This window comes from Rhipicephalus microplus, chromosome X (assembly GCF_043290135.1).
Source record: "Rhipicephalus microplus isolate Deutch F79 chromosome X, USDA_Rmic, whole genome shotgun sequence".
In the NCBI taxonomy this organism is placed as follows: Eukaryota; Metazoa; Arthropoda; class Arachnida; order Ixodida; family Ixodidae; genus Rhipicephalus; species Rhipicephalus microplus.
Window position 1 is genome coordinate 439072297 of NC_134710.1, and position 26512 is coordinate 439098808.

The 26512-nt window shown below is 42.9% G+C and overlaps 1 protein-coding gene across 5 annotated transcripts in view; it reads left to right on the top strand.

The window, feature by feature from the left end:
* Positions 1-26512, top strand: part of LOC119160896 (uncharacterized) — a 493888-nt gene that overhangs the window by 92914 nt on the left and 374462 nt on the right. For 3 of the 5 annotated variants that reach the window (XM_037413166.2, XM_037413167.2, XM_075880528.1), the window contains one exon: positions 16263-16429. The exons of the other annotated variants lie outside the window; for them this stretch is intronic. In XM_037413166.2, coding sequence (XP_037269063.1) covers positions 16263-16429 — 167 coding nt within the window. The remainder of the gene's footprint in view (positions 1-16262; positions 16430-26512) is intronic. 5 annotated transcript variants of the gene reach the window in all.

The following is a 26512-nucleotide window of genomic DNA, read 5'->3' on the forward strand; positions in this document are numbered from 1 at the left end:
AAACAGAGGAAAAACCTCGCCTTCATAGAACCCTGAAAGCTTTTCCCTTTGTGCACTTCTTGCAGGTGAAGGATGGAAGAGAGGAAAGAGTATGTCGAAAAAAGCATAAGAAGCCATTTGTCCGTTGTGCTACGGAAGTAGTATTTAGGATACCATGCAGCTGTAGTAAAGCGCACATCACCCAAACAGGCCGATGCCCTAACAATATACTCGGAGAACACGTAGCTACGGTGCATGCTCGAAACAATGGTGCACACCGTCCTGCGCATTGCAGCGCATTTGGCTGCAATGCAATTTTCCAGGAGGCGAATGTCAAGGGAAGAGGTAAGGGCAGGTGTGAGCGCAAAATATTACAGGCAGGAAAGATTGAAATTGCCGCGTATGCATGCATTAGTGCATCATTGGTGAATCTGACAATGAAGAAATTAAACTTTCTCGAATGCAGTTATAAATAAAAAAACTGGTTCAGCATGCCCTGTTTATGGTATTGTACACTGTTAACACATTTTTTGCCCAGACATTTGTTGTCGGCCAGTGAAACTCAGGTGTGACTGCACCTGCCCATTTGTTTTTGCGCTGAGATGCCTTTCAAAATAAACTCAATTGCAAGTTGACTGTCTTCTAAGTAGTCTTCCTTTGATTCCAAGCCTTCGCTTCTCCAGGGCAAATGTAAACTAACTAGCCCAACAATTCACTATTTTGAAGCATACTTCCACATATAATGGCAGTTGTGGCCACATGTCCACCTTAATTCAAGAATCATGGTACTTCCCAGTAAGATTCACCCCATAATTTTTTTTGATGATGCGACTGCACAGTTGTTTGCAGTGTATTTATGTTTCTCTGGTCGTTTTATTGAAATTACTTCATGCATTTAGCCTTCATTTATCCTTGTTCGTCACATGTTTTCTTGATGAGCTTAGTAACTTTTGTCACATCAATTTTCTGGCACTTGGGATTTGAGACAGTTATACCAGTTCCGTTTCTTGGCCTTACTCAGTTTGAACTTCTTGCTTCAGTGCCATTGGGGGGGGGGGGCCACAGCACCTTCGGCAATGTTTCTTTTCTTATTCACTGCGTTTAAGCGTTTCTCCAGGTTTCCGACTTTTATTTCAGCAGTTTGTAATGTGGTCCATGTTTTGTCAAAAGCAGACGACTTCAAACGTGAGTTGAATTTAAGCTACCATTCTGCCGGGCCGATCAACCACCAGAACAGTTACATTTTCGAGTTGGGTCCTTAAAATCTACACATCTTCGTCACTTGCATTTTGAAGCTAAAATAATGACTGAATTTACACCTTTCCACAATTATATACATCTTCGAGCAGCAGTGAATTTGAACTAGTTGTCATACTTCCACGAAAAGCTTTTCTCCTGGCAATGACAAAACCAAATTCTTGTACATTTCTGATGCTTCAGTGCCAATTATTGGTAAAAATAGGCACGACGTCTTCTATTCGGTTATGTCTTTGCCCTGAAGCTCTAAACGCTCAACATAGAATTGAAAGCTCTCAACTTCAGAGTTCAATTTATCAGATCTGCAGACAGGAGCATAACTTGTCTGGAGAAACAAAAATGCTACTTGCCAAACTTTTGGATTCCTAGCTTGCCTTGTGGGTATGGCACATGCGGCGTTCCTATGAAGCCACCACATCCTAGTGGGTATTGTCCAGCAGGCCCTGGGACACAGGTGCCACCTTGATTGCCAGATTATTTGTTGCGCACTAGCAGCAATGGCTCTGCAGTGAATAGGCAAATTATTCACTGACCAGAAATGTTTCTTTATTTATCATCAATATTACGACACACATTGGACCGTGTGCAGCCATAACATCACTATATTGCTTGGCAATAAAACGTCATACAAAAGCTTGCACTACGAAACTAACATTCTTTTCACATTGTTTATAATTATTTGCTATTCATTTTTTTACTCTTGCTAAGTTTGATTCAGTTACGCTTTATTAAGCAAAATGGTGAGCTCATTCAGTGGATTTTTATAAGGTTTCTTTCATACGCACTGTGACACAAACGTATATGAGACTCGGGTACAGAAAATCTGATTCATAAATGTAAGACTGCGTGAAGTCTTCAATGGCCTTTAGGAGGCGAACATACAGTATCCATAGAGCAGACCCATTAGATGTCAACAACTGTTATTACATCCACTGTTAGCAAAATCTGGTTTAAATATTTTGTTCACTGCACAGATATTTGGTAAGAATTTTATTCAAGCCATGTGTTGCGGGTGCAGATAATTTTGGAATGCCATTGAAAAAAATTGAGAGTTTAAGTTTTTCAAAATATCAAATAGTTTGACTACATTATTTGCTATGCATTGCATACTGGCAAAAACCTACGCTTCATACACAAATTAAGTGCAAAAGACTAATATACCAATGCTTTTTTGCATTAAAATGTTTTTATCTTAATGCTATTGTGCCCTATTCAAATGGGCCCAAACTAGCTCTACCTTTCAGCTGAACACTAGTTGCTAAGTGCCAAAGTACTTGAAAAAAAATGTTCGATAGCAGTTGAGGCAATAAATTGAATCTTATGAAGGTTCACAGGTGCTGAAACAACACAGAAATGATATGTATTGATAACATAATCGAAGTGCAACAAAGTTCAGAACGTCAAGCCAGAGATATCAGCACAGCAGGCACTACTGCAGCAAATAATTTACCAACTCTCCTGCTACTTCCCCACCTGTTACAGTGAATTCACATTGCCTGTAATCACTATACTGTGCCTACAATAGTTATTTGAAAAAGAAGAGCCACGAGGAAGCCAATGAAAACCCTTCCAGTGTTAACTTCGCAGCTTAATGTCTTTTAATCATGCAATACTATCTTGAGCCCAGCGACACATCCACGATAATACAGTGACGGAGGAAACATTGAGCAGTATAGCTTGGAAAAAAATTTTCACCGAGTTTCTGAATGCTAGTGCTCACCGCTATATGCATGATCTGTGCTCAAAATTTTTCTTTGCTTCCTTTATCATCACACAGTATGATGGGCTAACTTATATACAAATCCTGCTGAGTTTTCACAGTTTTCTTATAACTGCTGCACGCATGAAAAAGCAGTCACAACGACAAATGATGGCCACAGCATCATGAAAATGGAAGGAAACATCAGTAGGCACATGACAAATAATGCATACGTTACCACAAAAGGGAACAGCCATAGGCCAAGTGATATTTGGCTATGAGTCTGCATCTTCTTTCTGAAAGGCGCCAGAGTTAAGCGTCAATTATATTTTGTTGCAGCAATTCAGTTGCATGCCAGCTAGTAATAAATGAATGTGACTTTGAAAAACACAACAAAACTACGAACTATGACTTTAACAAACACAGAACATGCAGCATTCAGCTGCAAGTGCTTATTGCATTGCTTAGGCTGCTATGATGAGCTCACACGTTTATAAAGACATTATTCAATACAGCACCAGCCTAGTACAGCTTGCAACGTGTCTTAAACATACAGGCATAAGAAAAGTGTGCAGACCACGGGGTTGCGTGGCAGGAGAGATCGACGTGCCATCTATGCACACTGCCTGCTGCAGTGTGCATGCCTGTCCAGTCGTAATCAAATATCCTTGCACAGCACTTTGTTGGATGGAGTTATGGCGCTCATAGCCGAAACGACAACCGAGTGTTACTTTCCTTTGCTCCATCAAATCTATGCCGCTCTTTAATGCAGCAGCTTAGGTAGCCCCAATGGAAGTTCTGGGCGGATAGCTTTTTTTTACCAATTAGCCTAAGTATAGCTAGCGCCATATAACCAAATGAAGGCAAGTATAAAAAATTATATTTCTTCAGCCCAGCTTGCCCTTGTCACATTAACCCAAGTTAAACTTGCCTTCTTGCGCCAAACTACTCAAGCATAGTGTAGCATAATATAACCTGTAAAAGCCAAGCCTAAGCAGATTAAATAGGCTAATTTTAATTAGACAATGTAATTTCCTTTTTTCATGTTTTTCAGGCGAGTCAAGTTAAATATATCCAAATATAATTAGGCATAACTGATAATGATATTTCGTCATTTAACCAAGCATAATTAGCCAAGATAAAGCAAACCTAATCACGGTCGAATAATCCAAATCGAGTCCTCCATGAGCCAGAGAAGAAAAGCATAGGAAAAGGCTGACTTCTGCTTACCGACTGGATACTAAATAGGCTTATTTAGGTCGCGCATATGTTGACTGTTGACACTAATGGTTCAAATGTGTTGAGGAAAAACAGATAAAGCGATGTCTCAACCTTTCGTTTCGGCCAGCATGCTCCTACAACGCATGTTTCAAATCGTAGCTATGGATCAGCATCTCTTACTACAACCCTTTTAGAAAAAAAACAAAAAAACCTAAACTTGAATTTGCAAAAATCATATTGCTCATGGTTCATTTCAATCTGATGAATCTTATTAAACGCACGCATTCCGAGTGACGCAGCAGCAACTTAAGTTCGCTCTGCGTGGAAGAACTTTCTGGCCGAATGCTACACGTCGTGGCTCGAAACACCGAGCGTTAACAGCACCAAATAAAAACGCACCAAAGCAATGCGAGGTTTTTGATGATCTCAAGTGGCGTTACGACTACTCTATGGTGGCCTTGGCAACAGAACTGCACATTTGCGTCACATACTCTTTACATGTATGACCATTCCTAATTTTCCTTCCCCTCGATTGATGCTATTAAGAGTACAGGCTTGCAACACACATGCCGCATTCACACATGAGAAATAGGTGCCTAGCCAGAATTTTTTCTCGCGGGGGGGGGGGGGGGGGCAACCCTTTTAAAATGGCTATTTTCTGCTCTATATGCCAACGAACAAAAATATTAGAAGAGGGGGGGCACGGGCACGGTGTGTAGCACTCCCTGGCTTCGCCGCTGTTGAGAAGTGAAACGAAAACACCAGAGCGGCCGAAAACCACGTCTGCACGCGTCGGAAATGTTCACATTTGTTATGGGCCCGGGGAATGATGCGGCCGCCGCTGCTTTCGCGAAATAATTCGAGTTTGCCTGCTTACAAAGCGCTATGTTCCGTACCGAATTCCAGTTTTCACGCAAAGTACTGTAAAGACACAGCTCGCACTTCTTGAAACTTTGTTTGAGGAGATATACGCCAGCAAAAACGGCACGAGCGAATGCACCGGCTGAGGCGGCACTGGATTCAGCCGGCTGTGCACGAAAACGAGACACGTTCGGGCATGCGGACTCGCTGCAGCTGCACCATGGCAGCACCGTCTACTTCTAGTGTTCTCTACGATCGTAATGCAGACCAGGATCTCGATGAATACATCCTCGTTAAAGCTGTCAAGCTTCGTCGAGCTGCGCGAGTAGTTTGCAATTATAGCCGTTGCTTTCTACCGCCGACGCTTTCGCCATCTTGCATCTGCGGCCAGCTATTCTGATCGCATGGTTTTCGAACCAGAAAATCGGACAGACATCTTCGTTCCGGCTTGGCGGCGTAGGTTTCCGGTGGCTTAGGCGGTGAAGCGAGTGAATTCCCGGGGCGTTTTGTTGCTTTCACTCCGAAGAGAACAAATGTCGAATTTGAACCCAGCGCGAGCCTTATAACAACTGATTGGGTTGCCGTAGCGCACACTCATACGAACAAATAGCGCACAAAGTTCATTTGGTTTACTTAACATGTGTCTTCGGCTTGAAAATTAGACAACACCAACAACTTCGTCCCGGCCGCTGCTGGCTGCCTCGTCGAACAAGAGGTAGTTCTGAAGCGACGCCCTTTCCCGCGCTCGAAGTACACAAGTTGGCAAAGTCCGGACCACTTTCTCCGCCGGGCGTGCGTGTCGTTCATACGCCGGTTCGTTAGGCACGGTTTACGAACTTTTTGAAGGGCGTCGGTGCGGCGAGGGCTATTTCAAACTTGCCTACTGAAATAACTTTTGCGACGTTGACGCTGAGGCTTAGAACAATCCTTCTCGCTTGTTTTTTCTTCACCAATTGGGCGTATTGAGATACACCCTTCTGACCCACGACAATTTATTTTTCGTTTTATTTTTAGTCACTCCCATTTCAGACTGGTTTAACTCCCACAGTTTCCCATTTTATGCCTTTTCAAGGGCGTTCGCATTTTGCGATGGCTGGAAAAAGCGCACATAACCTGCTTAAAACGCCCTTATGGGCTTATTTTTGTTTACAGTGTAAGGCACCGGATGTCATCTTCCCAACAAAAAAAAAAAGCGCCCTTCCTTGGATGTTGGGGCACGGGGGCAAAATGAAAATTGCAGTCGTTTGTGACAGAGCGTGATTATGTGATGATTTATTCGCGAACTTTCGATGTGTTAAAGCTTAGATGCAATAATTTTGCTAACCAGTAAGGCTAAGCGGGAGGAATTCAAATGTTGTAACCAATAATATTCCCGCAGTTAGGACATTTTAGGTCCAACCTCCTGCAGGAATATTAAGTCTGGCTGAATGGGTACCGAGTTCATGTTTTCTGGATTGCTGTGGCGTGCTTGTTAAAAGCGCGAAAGTTCCATTGCCGAATCTCTAAATGTTCTGCACTTTTTATACTATTTTTGACCATGATGCAAGGTCGCGTTCACATTGTCGCAGCCCGCTTTGGAAGGTTTGTCACAAACTGGAGTGGAGAGGGGACGTTTGTTTAGTGCCCTCTGCAAGCCATCAACAGCATTGTTAAGCTGCTGCCTCGGAATCTTCAGTTTTTTTTGTGGCAAACGTTTCCATTTCCACCATGAAATCGGCTAGAAGTTTATGTAGAGTAGCTGTGCTTTCCCTGTTTGCTTGAACCTGAGTCTGCACTAGCTTTAATAGTTCGCTTCTTTATGATTGAGTAGTGAAGGAGTCTTCGTCTATCGTTTACTCGCTTGTTTCTGCGCTTTCCTTTATGTCGCTTAGACCCAGCTCTCGCACCTTTTTATTGCCTTCGTGAGGGTTGCTTACCAACCCTGGTTTTTGTAGTTTTAATTCAATTTGCTAATTTTCTTTCTATTGAAGAGATGGCCTGATTATACTTTTTGCTCTCCCGCGCCATTTGTTTTCTAAGGTAAATATTTCTTGTGTTAATCACTCGTTCTCCTCCAGAATTTTTAAAAACTGGTGGCTATCAGTTACCAAAACATTGGGGGGCACTAGACTCACTTGGCTCCCATTGTTTGGTTGGTTGTTTGGTACGTTCTTCATACTAAGGCCAGTGGTCGCTGCTGCTGCTTTTTTTATTGGCATGAACGGAGCTTGTTGTCCAGCTATACATAACGTTTTCTTCAAGTTTTGTTTGCCAGGGGCCTCCGCAGGCTTGCTGTTGTTTTGTTGTTGCAGGGTCTTTGACGCTGATCTTGATCTTGATTGGGATCTGGAGCTGGAGCTGGATGCCGGCTGCTTCTGTAGCACTGAGTCCTCTCGGTCTAAGCTGAACCAGCGAGGAGGTTTCTGCTGATTTTGCTTAAGCTGCGGAAATTCCTTCTCCGCGTAGGACCATTCTGTTCGTCATCGAGGCGTCTCCATTCACGATATTTGGGAAGCCACAATTTTCAGTTTCTTTCTGCACGATTGCACTGCTGCAATGTGCTCCTCACTGCATATGGCGCAGTTTAGGGTACATTAGTGTGCTTGAGTAGGATAGACTTCCCACACTTGGAGAACACGTTTGCGTTCGGGGAAGTGTTTATGTTTATAAGAAGAAAAAGAAGAGAAAAGTGAGCCCCGTAACTGTCTGCATCAAGGTGCGACTCCTCAACAGTAGCTCACAAGGGATGGGAGTGAGAAGGGATTAAAACGATTGGAATAAAGGTGTAGAGAGAAAGAGAGATGCGCTAAGCCAGTGAGTGAGGACATATCGAGGAGATAGGAGAGATAGGAAAGATTGAAACAACGTCACGGGAGTCCGAGGACGGGGCCCACTTGCGAGAGCTCTTATCGGCGTCAGGAGATGGCGTAGAGCGAGTCCGGTAGGTCAGAGCTACGCTGTCGTCGGAAATTGGCGTCAGGAGATGGCGTGGGGCGAGCCCAGTCGGCCAGAGCTACGTAGACGTCGGAGATTGCGAGGGCACAACTGGTCGGCACGGAATCCAGCGAGCAAGTCCGGCGTTCGGGATCACGCACACATCGGATTCACAAATCTTGCAAACCTGTACGCTAGGCTTGTATATGTAACAGATTGCCTCTACACCCACGAAGTAGACGCACCTGGGGAGCATGTCACCCGTAAAAGTTAATATTGCTTACTTCGAAGCCCCGGCATCCTGGATCTTTCTACCTCCACCCCTTGTGTCTGTATTCGCAGGCTTACTATGAAAGCGGCCTGAGTAATTCAGGGCGGGAGTCTGTGAACGATGCCTCGCAGGACGTCCTCCGGGTCGGCAACGTACGCAATGAAGGGTTGAACTGGTCTCCTGAATTTTAATTGGCTGATATTTCTCAGCCTGCCTGCCACTTGGTCTTGTGGCATCGTCCCGGTGCCCCCAACCAAAGCCGGTGTTACGGTGAGCTGCGTTCACGCACGTCGTGTCTTCCACTGTGGATAGTTTCTCGTGAAGCAGGTCCCGGTCCCAGATTTTGGTATATTTCGAATTCTTGCCCGTATTCAAGATTGTCCTACGCTTGGGCTTATGTGGCCACGTGAAGCACTTAGAAATATCGGTCATGACTGCTCTTCTGCATCTCTCGTCACATTCTGCATATGGCGATTCCCAGATAGGCGTGAATTCCGTCGCTGGCATACGGATATAATCGTTCAGGTAAGTTTGAGTATATTATATGTATACTGGGCGTAATTACAGCAGTTGTAGGGAGGCGCGAAGAATATTTTAGCCACCGGACGTCTGAATTCATTCGCCTTCTACTCGGCCAAGCCCCTCGAATAGGTGTGCGTCATGTGCAGAGGACAAAAAGAAGGCACTTGAACCACTCAACAAGCCAGCGCCCGGGACTTCCACTCGTGTCCCACGCCCTTTGTTCTTTCTGTATTGCCAACGGTGGTACTTATCTCTCCCCAACTTTTGAAATAAACAAAAATGGCTCAAGAAAGAACTAAAACTCTTCCTCACGTGATCCAGATAGCTAATATTCGGTTGAGGCAATCTACACGACGAATGGAAAAGATCAGGCCATCAAAACTCACTAAAATAACATGATTTTCTTCTTCGCAATGGGGTGTGAGAAATTTTGACCCTATCTAATGCGCGTAAAGCTCTTGACTGCGTTTTCATACTTTTTAATCTGACATCAATAAACTGGCATGTAGCTAAGAAAGAAAAAATGCGTTATATTTAATATCTTCTTTAATACAGTGAAGCCGTCTATTAGCATGTAGCTTGAAATATATAAGTTGTGCTGTGAACGCTAAGCTTTGGTATAAGAGTTGCTAACGCCTCAGAATCATTGATTGATTGATTGATTGATTGATTGATTGACTAATATGTGGGGTTTAACGTCCCAAAACCACCATAAGATTAATGGAGACGCCGTAGTAGAGGGATCCGGAAATTTCGACCACCTGTGGTTCTTTAACGTTCACCAAAATCTGAGCACACGGGGCTACAGCATTTCCACTTCCGTCGGAAATGCTGCCACTACAGTCGGGATTCGAACCCGCAACCTGCGGGTCAGCAGCCGAGTACTTTAGCCACTAGACCACCGCGGCGGGGCGCCTCATAATCATGCGCTCAACAGATTCTCGTCACTCTGACAACATTATTTATTAGAATATTATCAACAAGAGGCAGCACATCTCGTGCGGTGATTATGATGAAATGCCTTTGCGCGTTGTCACTGGCCACATACACACTGAACGAAAATAACCTGAAATAACTTCAACAACTGGGTAAACCACTTGTCTTCTAGCGAACTACATTTTCTTGTTTTTTTACCAAATACAAGTTGAAGTAAAAGTTTACTCTCGTGCTAACGGAGTTTGTCAGCGTCGGAAGGGTTGTAATTATTTACCCCACTTAAGTTTTGAGCGAGTATAATGAGAGTAAATTTTCACTGCCTTCAGAATGTTGTTGACGTGAGTTCTGGCAGTTCATTCAGGTGGTAAAAAATAAAAGTTGACGGGTGCATTCGCCGAAAGAGTCGACAAATTTATTTAATACGAAATGATGGCAGTATTGATGACACATAGAATAACACACAGACAAACACGTACACAAAACAAATGCAGAATAAAACATCACCAAAACAGACTCCACGCGTTACTCGACAGCACTTCGACAATTCGGTATATATAGGCACGACGTTTTGGCCTGCCGTGTAGGGCCGGTAGGACAGCTGTTTTTTTTTTGTCACATCGAATAACAAGAACGGTTAAAATTTCAAGCGTAAACTTTAGGTAGGCTGCCAGTCGATAGGAGTCACACCGTCCTTTTTTCATAAACCTGCCCGATTTCACCTGTTTGATTATTCAATAATTAGCTGCCACATTGGCCTATTGGTCTCACCAGTGTTAGCACTGCTGGTGCAAAAGTCCACAAAATATACCTATTTACACACAAACAACCACGTAGCTCAATAATTTTCATTGAGCGGCGATGCACAAACAGAGTAGCAGCACGTATTCATGACAACGGGCGTAGAAGAGCGGTGAACGCATGTATACAAGCTTCTTGCCGACGGCACACTAGGCCTTTTCGAGGAACACGGCTATGCGATGAAACACAGCTGGCGATAACAGAATACATCTCCTGTGCAAATTTCATTGTCATTTCAGACACAAATGAATACGCGTCTGCTATCTGCGGAGTCTTATGGTGATGGGACGATGTATGTACTTCGAACAAGAGAGATCGACCCCCGTCTGTGTTTCCTTCCTGCTCACCGGCAGCCGCTCGTTGGTTTCGTCTGTCTCGTATCAGCTCTCGCCTTCGCGCTAAATGTTTGAGCAGAGTTGGTGCATGGGTGGGACAATTCGGGCAGCACTTTACTCCGGCTGACGTTATCTTCTGCGGAACAAAGCATATGCGATGCTTCTTTCACCTGCCCCGGTGACACAGTCCCACTGGTCACTGGCGGCCGTGGTCAGTGCCGATGACATAATGAAGCGTTTCGCTCATCGCTTCTCCAGGAAGCAACGAAGGACGATGACCAGCTTGATTTTGTTACCACTGGCAGATCTTCGTGACTCGGCACGGAAGCGAGGTATCCACAATGTGCAGGTTCGGAGGCTCGCGCTGGAAGCACATGGTCGCTCGATGATGCAGGAAGCACGTGAGATCCATCAGCTCAACTAGACACACAGATCCCGAGGTTCTTCATTGTCTGTCTTTATGGCCGCCGCAGAGCGAAAGCCAACAATTGGCGAAAATATGGAGGACAAAATTCCACAGCAGGTTTCTTTAAGAATTCCCCACGCCTTTTTTTTCATTCACAGAATCCTGTCCTTGTGCTTATACAGCCCCCAGTTTCAGTGAAAGTGCGTTAACTCGAGGTCAGTCATGAGGCAGGAAGATACCAAAAACAACATCTATGATCCTCACGTACCTTCAGGATTCACTGAGAGCGTCACTAGGGAGGTATGGGGCAAAATCCGCCGAAGCAGCTGCAGCTTGCAGTCACGTGGTAATAAACTCTGCAATGCAGGTTAAAAATCACGTGATAGGGAACTCTCTAGTGGTAAAACTTCATTTTGAAATCTTTTACAACGTCCTTCAGAGATGGTGGTAAATGTATGTCATGTACCACTTTTTACTGTAACAGGAGGTAGTAATTTTAAACGCCAGAGAGTTCTCAGGAGTCATGAGCCGCAAAAACCCCAAACTCAGATAGTTTTTGCTTACAGGGGCGGCACAAGATGTAGTTGCAAGCCAATGACGAGATGAATTGCGTTTCGCGATGATGGCAAATTAATTCCTTTGAGCCTTTATCGAATGCTACTCTTCTTAATTTTATAACATTCTTATCTATAATTTCTTCACTTCCGTTGTTGCCATATCTCGAAGTCGACAACAAGATAAATAGCATTTAGCGATGATGGCATAAAAATTTTGTTGTGTCTCTCATCCAATGGCAAAGACAGTGACGGGCGACGGCAGCATAACGACCCAGTTTCAACTACTTCAGAGAGCGCGCACGCTCGCGCAATTTCTACTGTTTCTTCAGTCCATGTTTCAAATGCGAAGCAAGAATAGCGATATTCGTAAATTTGATCGTATCTATCTATCTATCTATCTATCTATCTATCTATCTATCTATCTATCTATCTATCTATCTATCTATCTATCTATCTATCTATCTATCTGTCTGTCTGTGTTTCTGTCTGTCTGTCTGTCTGTCTGTCTGTCTGTCTGTCTGTCTGTCTGTCTGTCTGTCTGACTAGCCACCTCTAAATTTGTTCTCTTCAGATCGTAATATTTAAGGGACACGTTAAACGTCAAATATCAGTCAATCAAATCAACCAAAGTTAGAATGGCATCACCTGGCTGTATGAAGAACAGGAAAACACGAGCGGTCATAGCATTAAAATCATGACTACCTTCTCATGAACGGTATGGCTTCCACACCATGGCCGTCGTGCTCCTGCGGCCATTTCACTAACTTGACATCTTTAAAAGTCTTCCTTTTGCGCTACAGCTGTAAAGTACAAGGAATACCAACTAGTGCTCCCCCACACCTTGATTTTAAAGTTAGTCGGATTACACATTTGTGTTGTCACAACCTGTCCATTAGGTTGTTGTGCCTGAACAGCATAAATGACAGGTGGTAATATAAAAGTCATGACAAGCATGCCATGTGCGTCCTGTTTCACCTCCAATGCTTACAGTGCGAACGAAGCCGACGATTGATTCATATGAGCGGTTTAACATCCTAAAACACTCAAATGACTATGAAAGACGCCGTAGTGGAGGGCTTCAGAAATTTCGACCACGTGGGGTTCTTTAACGTGCACCCGAATCTGTGCACGCGGACCTACAACACTTTCGCTTTCATTAAAAATGTAGCCGCGGCAGACGGGATTCGTGCGACCTGCGGGTCAGCAGCTGAGTACCTGAGCCAATAGACCACCGCGGCGGGGCAGTGCGCTTGAAGTCGTTTCGCTTGGTTGATATACACCAGAAGTTGTATTGCGTGACATGTGTGACCAACATAAATGACATGTCCTAGCATGAACCATCGCATGCATAATTTTATTTATTTATTTATTTATTTACAATACTGCCAGTCTCTTACGAGACCAAAGCAGGAGGGCATGAGTATCAAAATACAATGAATGCTAAGTACTTTCTTACAGGCGGCATACAGAACTGTAGTTATTTTAAAATTAGTAATAATAATCCTAGTTACATAGAAACATTAGACCTAGGTATTTATGCACTCCAAATATTCACACTTCGGAAGCAGCAAACTAAATCTTTGCTGCATAAAAAAAAAATCAATACAGTTTTATACAGAGAAGGCATTGTGTAAACTTATACATCCAAATAAATACTACCGGAAAACAATATTGGAGGTCATGGTTGAAGAAAGCCGTTGTCTCAAAGTATACTCTCAATTTTTGAAGTGAATTCTGCCAGTGATGTTACGTTAGTAATGGAGGGATCTAACCTATTCCATTCGCTGATTGACAGGGGGAAAAAGGATTGCTTGAAACAGTCGTTGTTGGAAGAGTATTCTTTGATAGTGTATGCATGTTTATGTCGTAGTGTTCGTGATTCTGCCAAAGATATGTACCTGGATGCATCGATCCGGCTGTGGTTATGCAGAATGTGGTGTAAAAATTTGAGACGCGCGATTTTTGCTCTTGTTGCAAGAGTGGGTAGACCGGAGGTTTCTAAAAGGTGTGTGGGTGAGTACATCACAATTTGCTGCCTGCTGGATGCTTCGCATTGCATGGAGTGTCACAATGTGTAGAAACAGCCGGTTTTCCTTGTTTTTTAAAGGGTGCATGTGCCGTAAGGTTTCATTATCAAGTTTTTCTCTCGGGAGTACTTCTATAAGTCTTCCTGCTTTGTGAACGCTTGAAGACAGCTTTTTTTATTTTCTTAACACGACAGTGTCAAAGAGCTCGGCGTCAGTGGCATCGGTGCCTTTTGTATTGAGCACAAAAGGAGCGTTGACCTTGAGCGAAAGTTTTAGGTGTGTACAAATAAAGCTGGAATCCAGAAGCGTGTTTGCACTTAGTTCTTTAGAGTGGTGAAACTCGATGATAAATAATTTGAAATTGTGCACTTTATTTCTTGCGTGTTATGGAGTGGTGCTTCAATGCTTGTTATGTGCATGTTCCGACTATTGGCGCTGGCTCTCTGAAAAGCACACCGCTATGCTTGCACAGATCAGTGCAGAACCACTGCCGGGAAAAAAGGTTATGCTTATTTGCTGAAATTACGAGCAGAGCAATGTGGTACATTACGGCACGGCATGTTTACCAAGCCGGAATGTGAGCTCACCGAAATGCAACCGGCGTTCACTTTCTGCTTGCAAATAGGTGTCATCAATGCTTCACGCGCGCAAGCGGTCATGAAGACGCAGGAGTGATGTTTGGGAGCGCTGGGAGTGTTTGAGTACGAGTGAACATAATCACGTGCATTTAAGATCACCGTTTTTTTTTGCGTATGTCAACGGTTTTTGTCATGACACGTTGAACAGGCAGCTTTCATCCACACAGCTGGGACAGTACGTGAAGCCTGATGGCTAGATGCCCAGGCCATGGCAGGTACCCAACGGTGTTCCACGTCATGGTGGAGTGCACCGCGAATTTATTACCTCCCCTCCCTGTGATCTTGCGTCCCTTCCGCACCAAAATGATGTGAGGTGATCCCCTCCGCATGTGACGGGCCTCTCGAAAATTCCTCAGGCTTGGGTTCGACGAGCCCATGTCGCCAAAGTCCAAAGCGCTGCCTCGCACATGATTGAATAAATGAAGGACTATAGTAGGCTACAACAAAATCAGCTAAAAGTGCTGCTTGGGCGAGCTAACTCAACATTAACTGAACTGCGCATGTCTTCTCTATAGTTTTTACCCTATTTTTTATGTAAGTTTATATTTCTTTCTTCTTTTTAAAAGGTTCACTTTTTTTCCCATGTTTTCTACTGAATGCTTTGACTTCTCTGGCTTCAACGTGTTTTAGGATCCACTATCCTGTTCACTTTATTCGTATATTGGGGGTTCATTTTATTCGTATATTCATATGCTTTGTGGTCTAAAACTTTTTGACTGCACTCTTACTTTTGGTTGAATATCTTTCTCTAGCTGTCACGATGTTTTTGTCGTTTATTCTCACCATGTTATTTTTAACTTGCTTCGATACATGCCGAGAAATAAGTCTTGGGTTTGAAATTGTGATCTTGTTGAGTTTGGCGCTATCTGTGTGTGTGTCTTCCTAATTGTTTTGTCTTTTTGCACTAATAAATTCACTATAAAAACAGGTATTTCGGTTTACAACTTCTATTGATATGTGAAGTTTAACGTCCCACAACCACCTTATGATTAGGAGAGACGCCGTTTACAAATTTCAAAATACCTTTATGCGAGTTTCACTGTGTATCTCTTCGTATTACTACGTAGCCTTGAAGCGAATGACGCCTACCCCGAGACAAGGCGCGTGAAGTTTATAGTGGTGTTGTGGGTGTGCAGGTGCCTACAGCGGACGCGTTTATCAGTTTCTCTGCCTACCTCTCTCAATGCCCTTCCTCGGTATTCCAGCTGAAAACTCATGGAGATTGGGCATCTACTAGCAAAGTGCCATGTGAGCGTGAGCGTGTGCTGGTGGTTTAGAAGATGGTGTTTCATCTTGGAGCTCTCGTTCGCATAATGAACATAAGCAACAGTCATTATTTTTAATACAATGTGCTCTCTTTCGATTGAGCGACAGTCGGAGATACAAGATTGGGCAGAGTTATCTTCACCGCTTCTGTGATTAGGAGTGGTGGACGATAAAAACAAGTTCTGAAACAAGCTAGCATATGGTAAAGTTGTAAAATGGGCTTTGAAAACTCTCGCACTTTGCAGGAGTGAAGCGAGCACTTTACACTGTTCTGGTGGGAGAAATGAAACACGCTTTCACTTCTGACAAAAGAAAATAAGTGCATTTTTAGACAAAGTGTAATTTGTTAATTACTCTGGAGATTCATTGATCAAGCCCTATACCTCTATTTGCCGGGATCTCAGTGTTTAGAGTGTATCTACAAGCATTCCCATAAGTCATTATTTATTGGTTCTTTATTGAATCGGCGCCATTTAGCTACATTTAAAACTGCATTTTCTACTGCTGTACTTTTACAGTTCATTTGCGCAGGACAAGCGCGTTTGATTACTCGATTAACAATGATTGCTTGCGCAGACAAAATGCGTCCTGGCCATACGGGAACAAGATCATATCTCTCAGTTTTCACCATGAATGTGCCGTCCTAAACACGTCTGTCGGCTTCATTGAGACAAGACCGTGCGACGACAAGCACAAGTTCGTCTGCATATACGACAACCAGCAGCGGTTATTCGACCACTCAGGTGCGTTCACTCTGAATCTTTGATTAAATGATACTGAATGTGAACATATCTGTTGGCACGTTTTTAAAGAATGCTTTCAAAAATGTATCAAGTTCTATTCTCTCATAAAAATGATGGCCACATGAAATGGGAAACTAGAGAGCCCAATGCGAAAGAAACTCATGCCATGGCAAAGCAGTGATTGTGACAGCAGCAAATAAGAATGTGATAGCAGCAAATGAGAATCCTCTAGAAAAGGATGAGTAAGACAGGGTTCCTTCAGAAAGCGAAGTGGTTGTTTGGCTCTCTGTCAAATCAACGCGTAGTTAACAATGAGGGCGCTATGCAAACTTTGAAAGTCACATAGCACATAGGAAAAGCGCCACGATGTTTTCAACGTGACTTCGTATGGGCCTTGGTGGTGATGAAACAAGTGCACTTCAAGTGCCCGCCCGTATATTGCTTAGCAGTAAAAATTTCCAAGTCAATATTTGTTCTTAGTAGTCACAAAAACTAAATATTCCTACTCGGTATTCAGAAAACCAAAAGTTTCAGGAGTACCGGTGCTCGACATACATTGTAATATTGAGGAAGCTGGCTACACTGTGGCAAGTTATGAACTCAAGGAATTGTGAATTGATCCCTAGAATGTCAAGACAACATGTATGCGAATAGATCGTGAATTCCCAGTGATTGCGTCTTTGAAGAATGCCTAACCTCAGGTTGCTAAATGTCTGTTCTGCGAAAAAGAAGGAAGCTTGTTTACACGCAATCACTCATCGGTTTTCTTTTTGTCTCTTCTTTTGACTCGAAGAGAACACAGACTCGAATGACAACGCTTTTTCAGAAACCAATTGGAACTGGCACTGGCGAAAGCACGGAATCTTCGTTAAAACGGGATTGACTTTGCTAATCATACGTGTAATATCATAATCATGCCGCCATGGCTTCATTAATAATCCTGGTCTAGAAGTTTAAGACAAGAGAGCAGATTGCTACATAAAAGAGAGTCCGGCAGAGTGAGCACGTTATCGCGCCCTTGCCAACAAAACTGGCGCGCTGTAGTTTCACTAATTAGAAGCACTTTTGGTGCGATTGCACAATTCAATGAATTTCTCGCTCTCAAGGTTTAGCCATTTGTGATTGTAGCTAGGTTTAGGAAAATTCGATACCAAATCACGAAGTTTGTTTGTCCTAATTCCTAAATCAAGCTTTTTTAATGCCATGAAGCAATCCAAGAAGGTCAATAAACTGAGTAAGCAACAACTCTATCCTAATTGATATTAGCAGTGTGTATACGTATGATATCCCCCTCAGAGGCATGCGGTCTCGTGTACGGAGCAAAATCTAAAATTTTACTGCAGGTGTGATTACCACACAAGCCCATCTGATTACTTAAACTTTGTTTTCCGCTGGCCTGGCTCTACCAAACTTTTTGAAAGCACCACAATGGCAATGATTCCTTGTCACTCAAGTTAAAAAAAACAAAAAGTAAAAGAAGGGTTCGGAATGACCGGAACACATATCTGAAACTTCATCGGAGGCACCCTTTCGAAAATCCTGGGTTGGTGGATGCTGGAATCGTTGGTGAAAATGGTGAAAATAATACTGTGTATAGTGGAAATAATAGTGGATATGGTGGAAACTGTTGTGGCCATAATGGCTGATGACAGCGACAGTGAAAAAAAATGGTGGCAGATGGTGGTGGTGGTGGCGAGCCGATGGTGGTGACCGTTGAAAATGCAAAACGTGCTTCTTGGAAGGTCTGGTGAGCAAGCTGGATAACGGTGGCGTCATGGAAGCTAGGTGAATGATGATGACATGAATAAAAAAACCGCATGGCAGTATGTGAAACTACATTTTGTAGTGTTTCATTCTTGAATGCACAGAGATATATGTTTACGGTAAAAGAAACCAACACTGCTTATTACGCTTGCTAGCACATTTTTTATTCCTGCACTCTAAGCCTAAAAAGACTAAAGTGGGGAATGCCATTGGTTCTTTAAGGGACAATGGGCTGCCACAGATTTTGAACCAATTTTTGACTAACTGCGGGAGCAACAGCAAGAGCTAAATTGTTACCCCCTAGCATAAAGTCAACTTGGTTTAAATTTTGGTCCAAGTAGAATGCTTCAGTGGAACTAACAGTTGAACCGTCTGTACGATTGACAAAAAATGACGACACTGCACTAGTGGAGTATATTTTATGTTTATTCCTGTTTATTCAGCACCGGAGAACGCAGTAAATTGGTCATTAAACACACACACATATATATACATCTATAAACATACGTAATAGATTTCAAGGTAAAACACCGCAAACACAGACCACCCGCGCTACCATACAGAGAACGAACTATCAGATATATATAGCACAGTATTTGGACCTCCCTTGTAGTGCCAGTGAGCAACCTTTACTCAGTTCAAAAAACAATAAACTTCGACACAACAACGTGAAACTTTACAGAGGCTAGTTTGAAACACCAAAGCGCACAGTTTTTTTTTTAATGGATCTATCTAATCTTCAACATCCCTGCAGTCAGAGTCAGTCAACATCCCTGCAGTCATTATCAGCTGGCAGTGAATCATGTCGGCTGAACTAGCATTCGCGGTGCTGATGCATATATCGGCAAACACATACATAGCAGCGGCGCTCATGCAGCAAAGCAGGTGAAGCAGCCCGGCGCCCCGCTGTTGCCATAATGCTTGCCGATAGCGTCGCTAGGCTTACGAGGAGTGCGGCCAAACTACCGCTGGCGATCGCAACATGAGGCTCACGTTTCGTCGTCGTTATTTTATAGACACAAATGAACAATAGGTAGGTGTCCAATGTTCATGGTGGCTTACGGAGTGATGTAGATATCTGTATACTTACAGTGACGAGACAGTTCGCTGACACGGTTCTTTCATAGTGCTGGTAAGCCGCTCGCTGTGCACCGCCGGCCACACACTAAGTCGTATCCGTGATTGCCTTCACGCTTGATGTTTGACAATGATTGTCGCGTGTAGAAAAAGACATAGGTTTTTCGCAGCTTTAATGCAAGTGATAATATTTTCTGCGAAAGAAATTTATGCGACGTTTCTTTCGCGTGCGCCGGCAATGCACGTACGTGGGCAGCCAGCTTGATACCGATGACGTAAAAAGCCTACTTTTTCTATATGTCGCTTTGAAGTTATGGCCAGTGAATGCGGTTCCACGACCATGGACGAACTGCTACAATGTTCTTCGTAGTTATAACTAATTCAGCACATTGAAGCGAGTTACCCGCATTGTCCGTGTTCGTGGAGACTTCCATTTGGTTTCAGCCCGCCCGTGCCGGGATGGTGATAACGTGAGGACACTTGCTGTGCGCACTGACTGTGCGTTGTACTTGCCTCTCAAAACATCTTCTATTTGTTTCATAGTGCTTCACTTTCACAGTGGTGCATATAGCCGATTTAACTTGTTTTCGTGATCACTGACTGCGCCGAGCATTGCAGTGCAGCACCAACAAAAGGCGATCGCGGCGCAGTCACCCTCCCCGTTGGTCCCTTCATTGCCGGGCGTTCGCGCTAACACGCAGTGTCTTGCAATCAGTCCCTGTTGAATGAACCGTTCGTCCGATGGTTTAACGACTGCAGTTAGTCCAACTTTGCCAACTTTTGGTTTAGATTGCGCGGATCCAACCCGATGCTGCTCATTACGCTTTCTAGCACGTTGATTTTTTATTCCTGTGGTGTAAAAAACGCTTCAATTTTTGTGGAGCGTAGAAAATGCCAACAACGCTTCAATTTTTGTGGAGCGTTAAATATGTGATCGTGAATGTGTTTACATTTCGCGCATGTACTTACATCAGTTGGACATCCGTGAGGTGTTTATTTGTTGTGAGGTTTGGGTGATTGGAGCTGTCACTAAGAACAGAGACAATAAATGTTTTACATCACCGCACAGTTGTTGAAAAATAAATAAGCTACGGTTCGCAATTGCACCCTTCAATGTTGAAGCGGAATACAGTGGTAACTTGATGTCGCCACGCTGGAACGCAACTCTGGCGATTCTCGCACACTCTAATGCGTGAACTGTGCATTTAAGGTAACCAAGTGCGTGCAACGCTAATATGCATAAACAATGAGCTTGGACACGCGTCGAGACGAGCCCCAGTGAGTTTTACTTTCAGCACTCTGTTATACCACCATTATTTCCACCAAAGATTACGCCTACGAGCCGAGCCAGTACAAATGTGAACGGCGCTTTTGGTTTTCAGAATGCACATTTTAGACCAGTACGAATCCCAATGCAGCACAGCCGTGGCATCATTCAACCCAACTGAAACCTTTTTTTGTTGTGTATGGCGTCCGCGCAAGAAGTGACAAGCATCAATGCGAAGCGCATGCAGCACTTCCACCAAATGTATGCCTCCGGACCGTCACTGACAGCCGCCGGTCGCACTCGCCGCCACTTCTCTGGCTGTTATGCGAGAACACAGACTCGTCAATTCGTATGCTTACTGAACAAATATGCCAGCATAATGTTTTCAGGTCACTGCATTCGTTTTTACCAAGCTGTTCTCGGATGAAAATATATCAAGTGGTGCCAGTTGGTTCCAAGTGGTCCCCCTTGAACTGGTTTATGGTGAAATTCGCAGTTGATCCCAGTAATGACTGAGACCAACTGGCACCAGATAGTACCAGTCCCAACTGGGACAAGTTACACTCGAACTAGTAGAAATTTTGGCACCAGCGCCATACAAGCTGCCCACGAGCAACCATGCATGCACAGATGATGCTAAGCAAAAGCAATTCAGCCAATTAAAATTTATTTACATTTGCAAGAAAAACTTTTTTACAATGTAATAATGTTCATTGTAGCCAGTCGCTTTGTAGTTTTCCGCGCATCTTGAATTTTTTTTGAGAGCACCTTCGTTATGTTGTAGATCGTGTAGGAGACGTCTTCTCCCTTCATGATGCCCCAATGGCGGACAGTGGCTGTAAAATATAAGTTAACAACTTAGTGCATTCTCCAGGTCAACAAAACCAGAACTAGAAGTTTTACATAATTAATGCATCTTCTCAACTGAAACACCTTCTAATACGACCACCTTTGTTTGTGTGAGGGGTTGCTGGGGCAGCTGCCCAGTGGCTCTTGCCTTTGGGGCAGCAACTCCACACACACTCCTTTCGGCCAGAAGCTCCATGCCCTGAAGGGCCGGGGCAGTGTCGTTGCACACTAATGTAGCTTTTTTATCATTTAGCACCTTTGCTGTCTGGCTGGTGGTTTTAATGATACCTTTTGCCAAGTGATACTGAAACAAAAAAACACAGAAAAGAACACACGCAGTCCCAAAACTAAACAATACTAAGCACAATAGGAACGCTTTCAGAAATTTTGAAAAATGCAGCTCGATGCAGAGAACTTTTGTTCCATAAAAAAGACAGAAAAGCTTATCTGGAAAAAGCATTTGAAACTAGAAAGCATGCATCACACCATTCTAAATGAGATATTGAATGATCATTGTAATCATCACTAAATTGACCACTACTGAAATGCAACTCCCATCTCTCAGGCTCACGTGCTGTATAACTAAGATGGTATATTTACTATTACTTCAGTATAACTGTGACCATTAAGTTTGTGTGCGGTTAAAAAAAGTAGCTCACTAAGTTCGTTTAACAACCGTACACTAACAGTAATGTGGGCTAAAAGTGTAAGGTACCAATCCATCAGGGAGCTGCACAAATTCTTTGTGAGGCGCTAGACAGAATAAAAGCCGATTTCAATCACTGGGGTGACACTGCCTCTAAATGTGTGCAAAGGTAATGTGAGACAAGTTTGGCATCAAGAGCATTTGAATGCAAACGTGACATATTTCCAAACGCCGACCACAATTATACAAAACTTTGCAGAGAAAGTGAGATATTATAGTATAAAACGAACTGTAGCAAGTTTGTAAATCACATCTTTTAATACACATGACGCCCCTCGTGATATCATAGTCTATACATTGCTATTTCTACGATAAGAGGGTTAAATACTCTATCACTCAAATTGTCAGAAGTTCTAAAAGCTACCAAAAGTCATCAGTTTCTTTTTTCTAATTCGAGTATGACATGTATTGTAAACACATACGGCAAGGCAAAGCAGGCTGCATTGTCATGGTATATTTCTCATGAAACAACAGCGAATAAAAGCTGTTACATTCACTTTATGACTGTCAAGAATTTTTATGAACATTGACTTTCTATACCTTTACCAAGACTGCAAATTCAATTTAAAGTGATGTTAAAATATGTGTAAAGAACACTGGAACTTGCCTTGCAGCTAAGCTACAACACAGGATGATATACCTTATATAGAATTTTTGTTGCATTGATTAGCCTCTATGCAATAGCACATTTTATCCGGTCCAACGAGACTGCCTAGGGTAATCTAAAATAAGTAATGAATTTTTATGTTTGGAAATTCCCTGCTTTAAATATACAAGGAGAAGCATACCTGTTACGCAATGCCTTTTTCGACCTCTGTGCGATCATATATAGGTTTGTCGGTAATGTCAAAGGCCATGCTAATTGAACAAAAACAGCAACTTTGAGTAGGTAACGTTCACATTGAAAGTTTAACGGCCTGAAACTGCACTCAGTCGAATAGGGACGCCACAGTGCAGGGTTTATGATCACCAGGCGGAGCTTTGAGTTTTTAAACAATCATTAAATTGTATAATAGGTTGTTGATGCTAAATAAAATCATTTATGATTATTCTTCAATATTATATTCCGACACTGGCACAGAACAAGGTAAAAATAGTAAATTTGTACCTTCTGAAAAGCATTGGCACTTTGTGAAGGAGCAATTGACAATAGAATTGTAGTAGGCTACTACTGCTTCAGTGTCAGATGATTTAGTTCCTAAGACTAGTCTTCACTGTCTATACAGCAACAGGTGGAAATGTGGGCTATCGACAAGTCATGGTGTCTAGTTTTATGACAGCGCCATTAAAAGCATATTTGTGCAAATTAAAGTTTCTATGAAAGCACGCAGATTTCTACAGACTCTGCAAGATTTATAAGACCAGTATTTATTTCTACCACAAATGGGCGATGACACTGCAAGAACATTACAAAGGGCATGCCAGTTATTTTCTATATCAGATAGTTTTGCCGAGTGGTGACATTAGAGCTCCTGTGAATTTACAAGGTGCGAAATTTTCCGATGTTACGAACTGAACTGCCATTGAGAATGCCCTTTGTGACAAAACACAGATTCACACAAATAGCTTGTTGAAAACTAATTCGATGCATTTCTAGCTTCAGTGCAAAGGGCTGAGAGCACTCACCTTCTGTGCCAGTTATCAATTCAGTGGCTGCCGCTGACGCTTCGGCTTCTGATAAGACGACTTCGGTAGTAAAGTGGTTTAATATTACAAAGTTAAACTTGCCGAATACTGGGAAAATAGTTTGGTCTCACAAATTCAAGAAATTTCTCGTTACATCCCAGCTTTCTTTGTAAATACCTTTTGAGGAGAAGATCGCGTTTTTTTTAAATGAAGCAGTTGTCCTTTGTTAAAGAGTAGAACCATATCTGCTTTGAAACCAAAAAACTTGAGAACAATTAAAGGAACTCAACTATTTTGCCATGGTTTGCTTCTCGGCCTCAATTGTATTGCCCGTATCACTTCTGCCGTGCAGCGAAGGTTTAGAAATATGAGTGCAATTGATGCACAACCCAGCATTAAAACAAGTCATTGTTATGTCACATATTCGATAATTAAGAATTGATGGTTTCGTACTTTGCACCTAAAAAGTGGAAAACAAGCTTCCATGCCTTGGCCACGAGTTTGAATGGCTTCGGCTGCAATAATGTATGCCAGTTATATTGGTATGCTTAGGACAGAGCTAATATTTACCACATTATGATTCTCTTGGTTCACAAAGTACACAATACACTTCACGTGGAATGTGCCTTTTACACAATTTTGACGGCATAATTCGTAGTGTAAAGGCTAAAGATATGCTTCTTACCTTGAAAAAATTTGCTCTCAAGGCAACCCTGCAATGACACTGCAGCAAAATACTGTTTTGTTCTTCATGCCTCCCAGCAGTTTTTTTTTTGCACACTATTTTCTCTTCAACCTCTTTCTGGAGCTGGGAAAGTGCCACTAACGATTTGTCACCCTCTGATGACGACACATCACTGTTCTAGCGTTGTTTCTTTGGAATTTTAATTGAAACATTATCAAGAGAAAATTATAACTTGTACATATACACTTGCAATGCTTGGCATCGATAGTTACAAGAGTCACATGTGACTTTTTGGCACGTCTGACACATGCAAGGCCGTAATCTTGCAGTACGCGTTTGATTTTACACGCATTTGCGCATTTTTGAGCGTTTGTAATGCCCAGAAAAAAGTAAAAAAAACTGTAGGTAAAACCACTTCACAAGGCATTGCCTATTATTCTACATGTCAAGTACATGCCAGAATGGTTGCGTGCCTCCTTATGATCGTGTTTCGTACTGCTTCAGGGCTTATCCTCATCGGAATTTGTATTCATCAGTACTTTAGGAATTGGCAATATTTTAGTTGTCTTTTTGTTTTTAATTGATTGATATGTGGGGTTTAAAGTCCGAAAACCACCGTATGATCACGAGAGACGCCATAGTGGAGGGCTCCAAAAATTTTGACCACCTGGGGTTCTTTAGCGTGCACCGAAACCTGAGAACACGGGCCTACAACATTTCCGCCTCCATCGGAAACGCAGCCGTCGAAGCCGGGATTCGAACCCGCGACCTGCGTGTCAGCAGCCGAGTACCTTAGCCACTAGACCACCGCGCGGAGGTCTTTGTTTTCTGCCTCCTCCTGCGACTCTACAGAAAGAGGTACGCACAAAGGTGACATAAATTACGGTAAAATTAGAACAAAAACATTCTAACAACTTTTCAAAATACATATTTTAGCTCTTAAAGTGGACGCCTAGCTGGGAAGTGCGATCGGACGTACTGCAGCTCTGTAGAACTCAAACACGTACCGTTGAAGAACGACTGCCGCAGCAATTACATGATTTTGCAACACTTAGCAAACACGTCCACTTTCTCAAGCGTACTTTAGCCACTACTGAGAAAAAGAGAATTACGCGCGCTCAAATAACTTTAGTCTTTTCTGCCAAACCTGTAAGCTCCTTTGCTGTACGTTTAAAGCATAAATTCAACATCACCCTGTACTGCAAAATCATATTACCGTACTTGACGGGTCACCAAATAATATGATTATAATATACAAAGACCACCAAGAACAACTAACGCTTATAAACATAGCCAAGATCTTTTAGGCGGCAAGATATGAGCAATAGGCTAGCGAAGAACCACACGAATCTGCGCTCACCCCTCTGAATGACACGCTATATTTCTAAATCGTACATCAACGAACAACCGGAACATATTTTTGTTCTGGGTTGTTTGTACGCGTACTATAACGAAACTCACCAGCCAGCAGCAGTACCTGGGCCTCGTACGCCCGCGTATTCTCGTGTTTTTTTCGTCTACCCAGAACACAAAATTACACTTTGCAATTGTCGAACTTGTCCGTGCTTCGTGGATGTCAGTCCAGAATGGAGTACGAGTTGACAACAAAAAGTCAATTACTGTCGAACTCTCTAAAACTTTACAAGCGCAAACATATCACACTACTGATTTGAAAAGCAACAAAGACAATCTAGGTACATGAAATGTAGCTGCAGCTAAGCACATGAAGATACCGAGTCGGATTCTGGGACATCTATCAAATTGACGAAAACTCTTTTTTGGTCACGCCTTTTTATTAAATACTTCAAACTGTTGTATTCCTTAAATTTTTAAAATGTATATGTATTTTAGACGAGTTCTAGTATGGTTTACTTCGATGATTTAGGCTATAATAATGCCACCTTAGCGCATCTGTTCAAATACGTCATTGCGAAGATAATCTTGCGTGAAACAGCGAAGCTAAGCCAAACCGCTGCCTAGCGTTTACCGTGTGTGCCGTTTGGTGTTGTGCAAATTGTGCTGGTGAACGACGTTGTGTTTCCGATCAGTTGAGTGATATGAAGCCTCGTAAACGGTATCTCGATCTCAGAGGTGATGTCAGTGACCTTT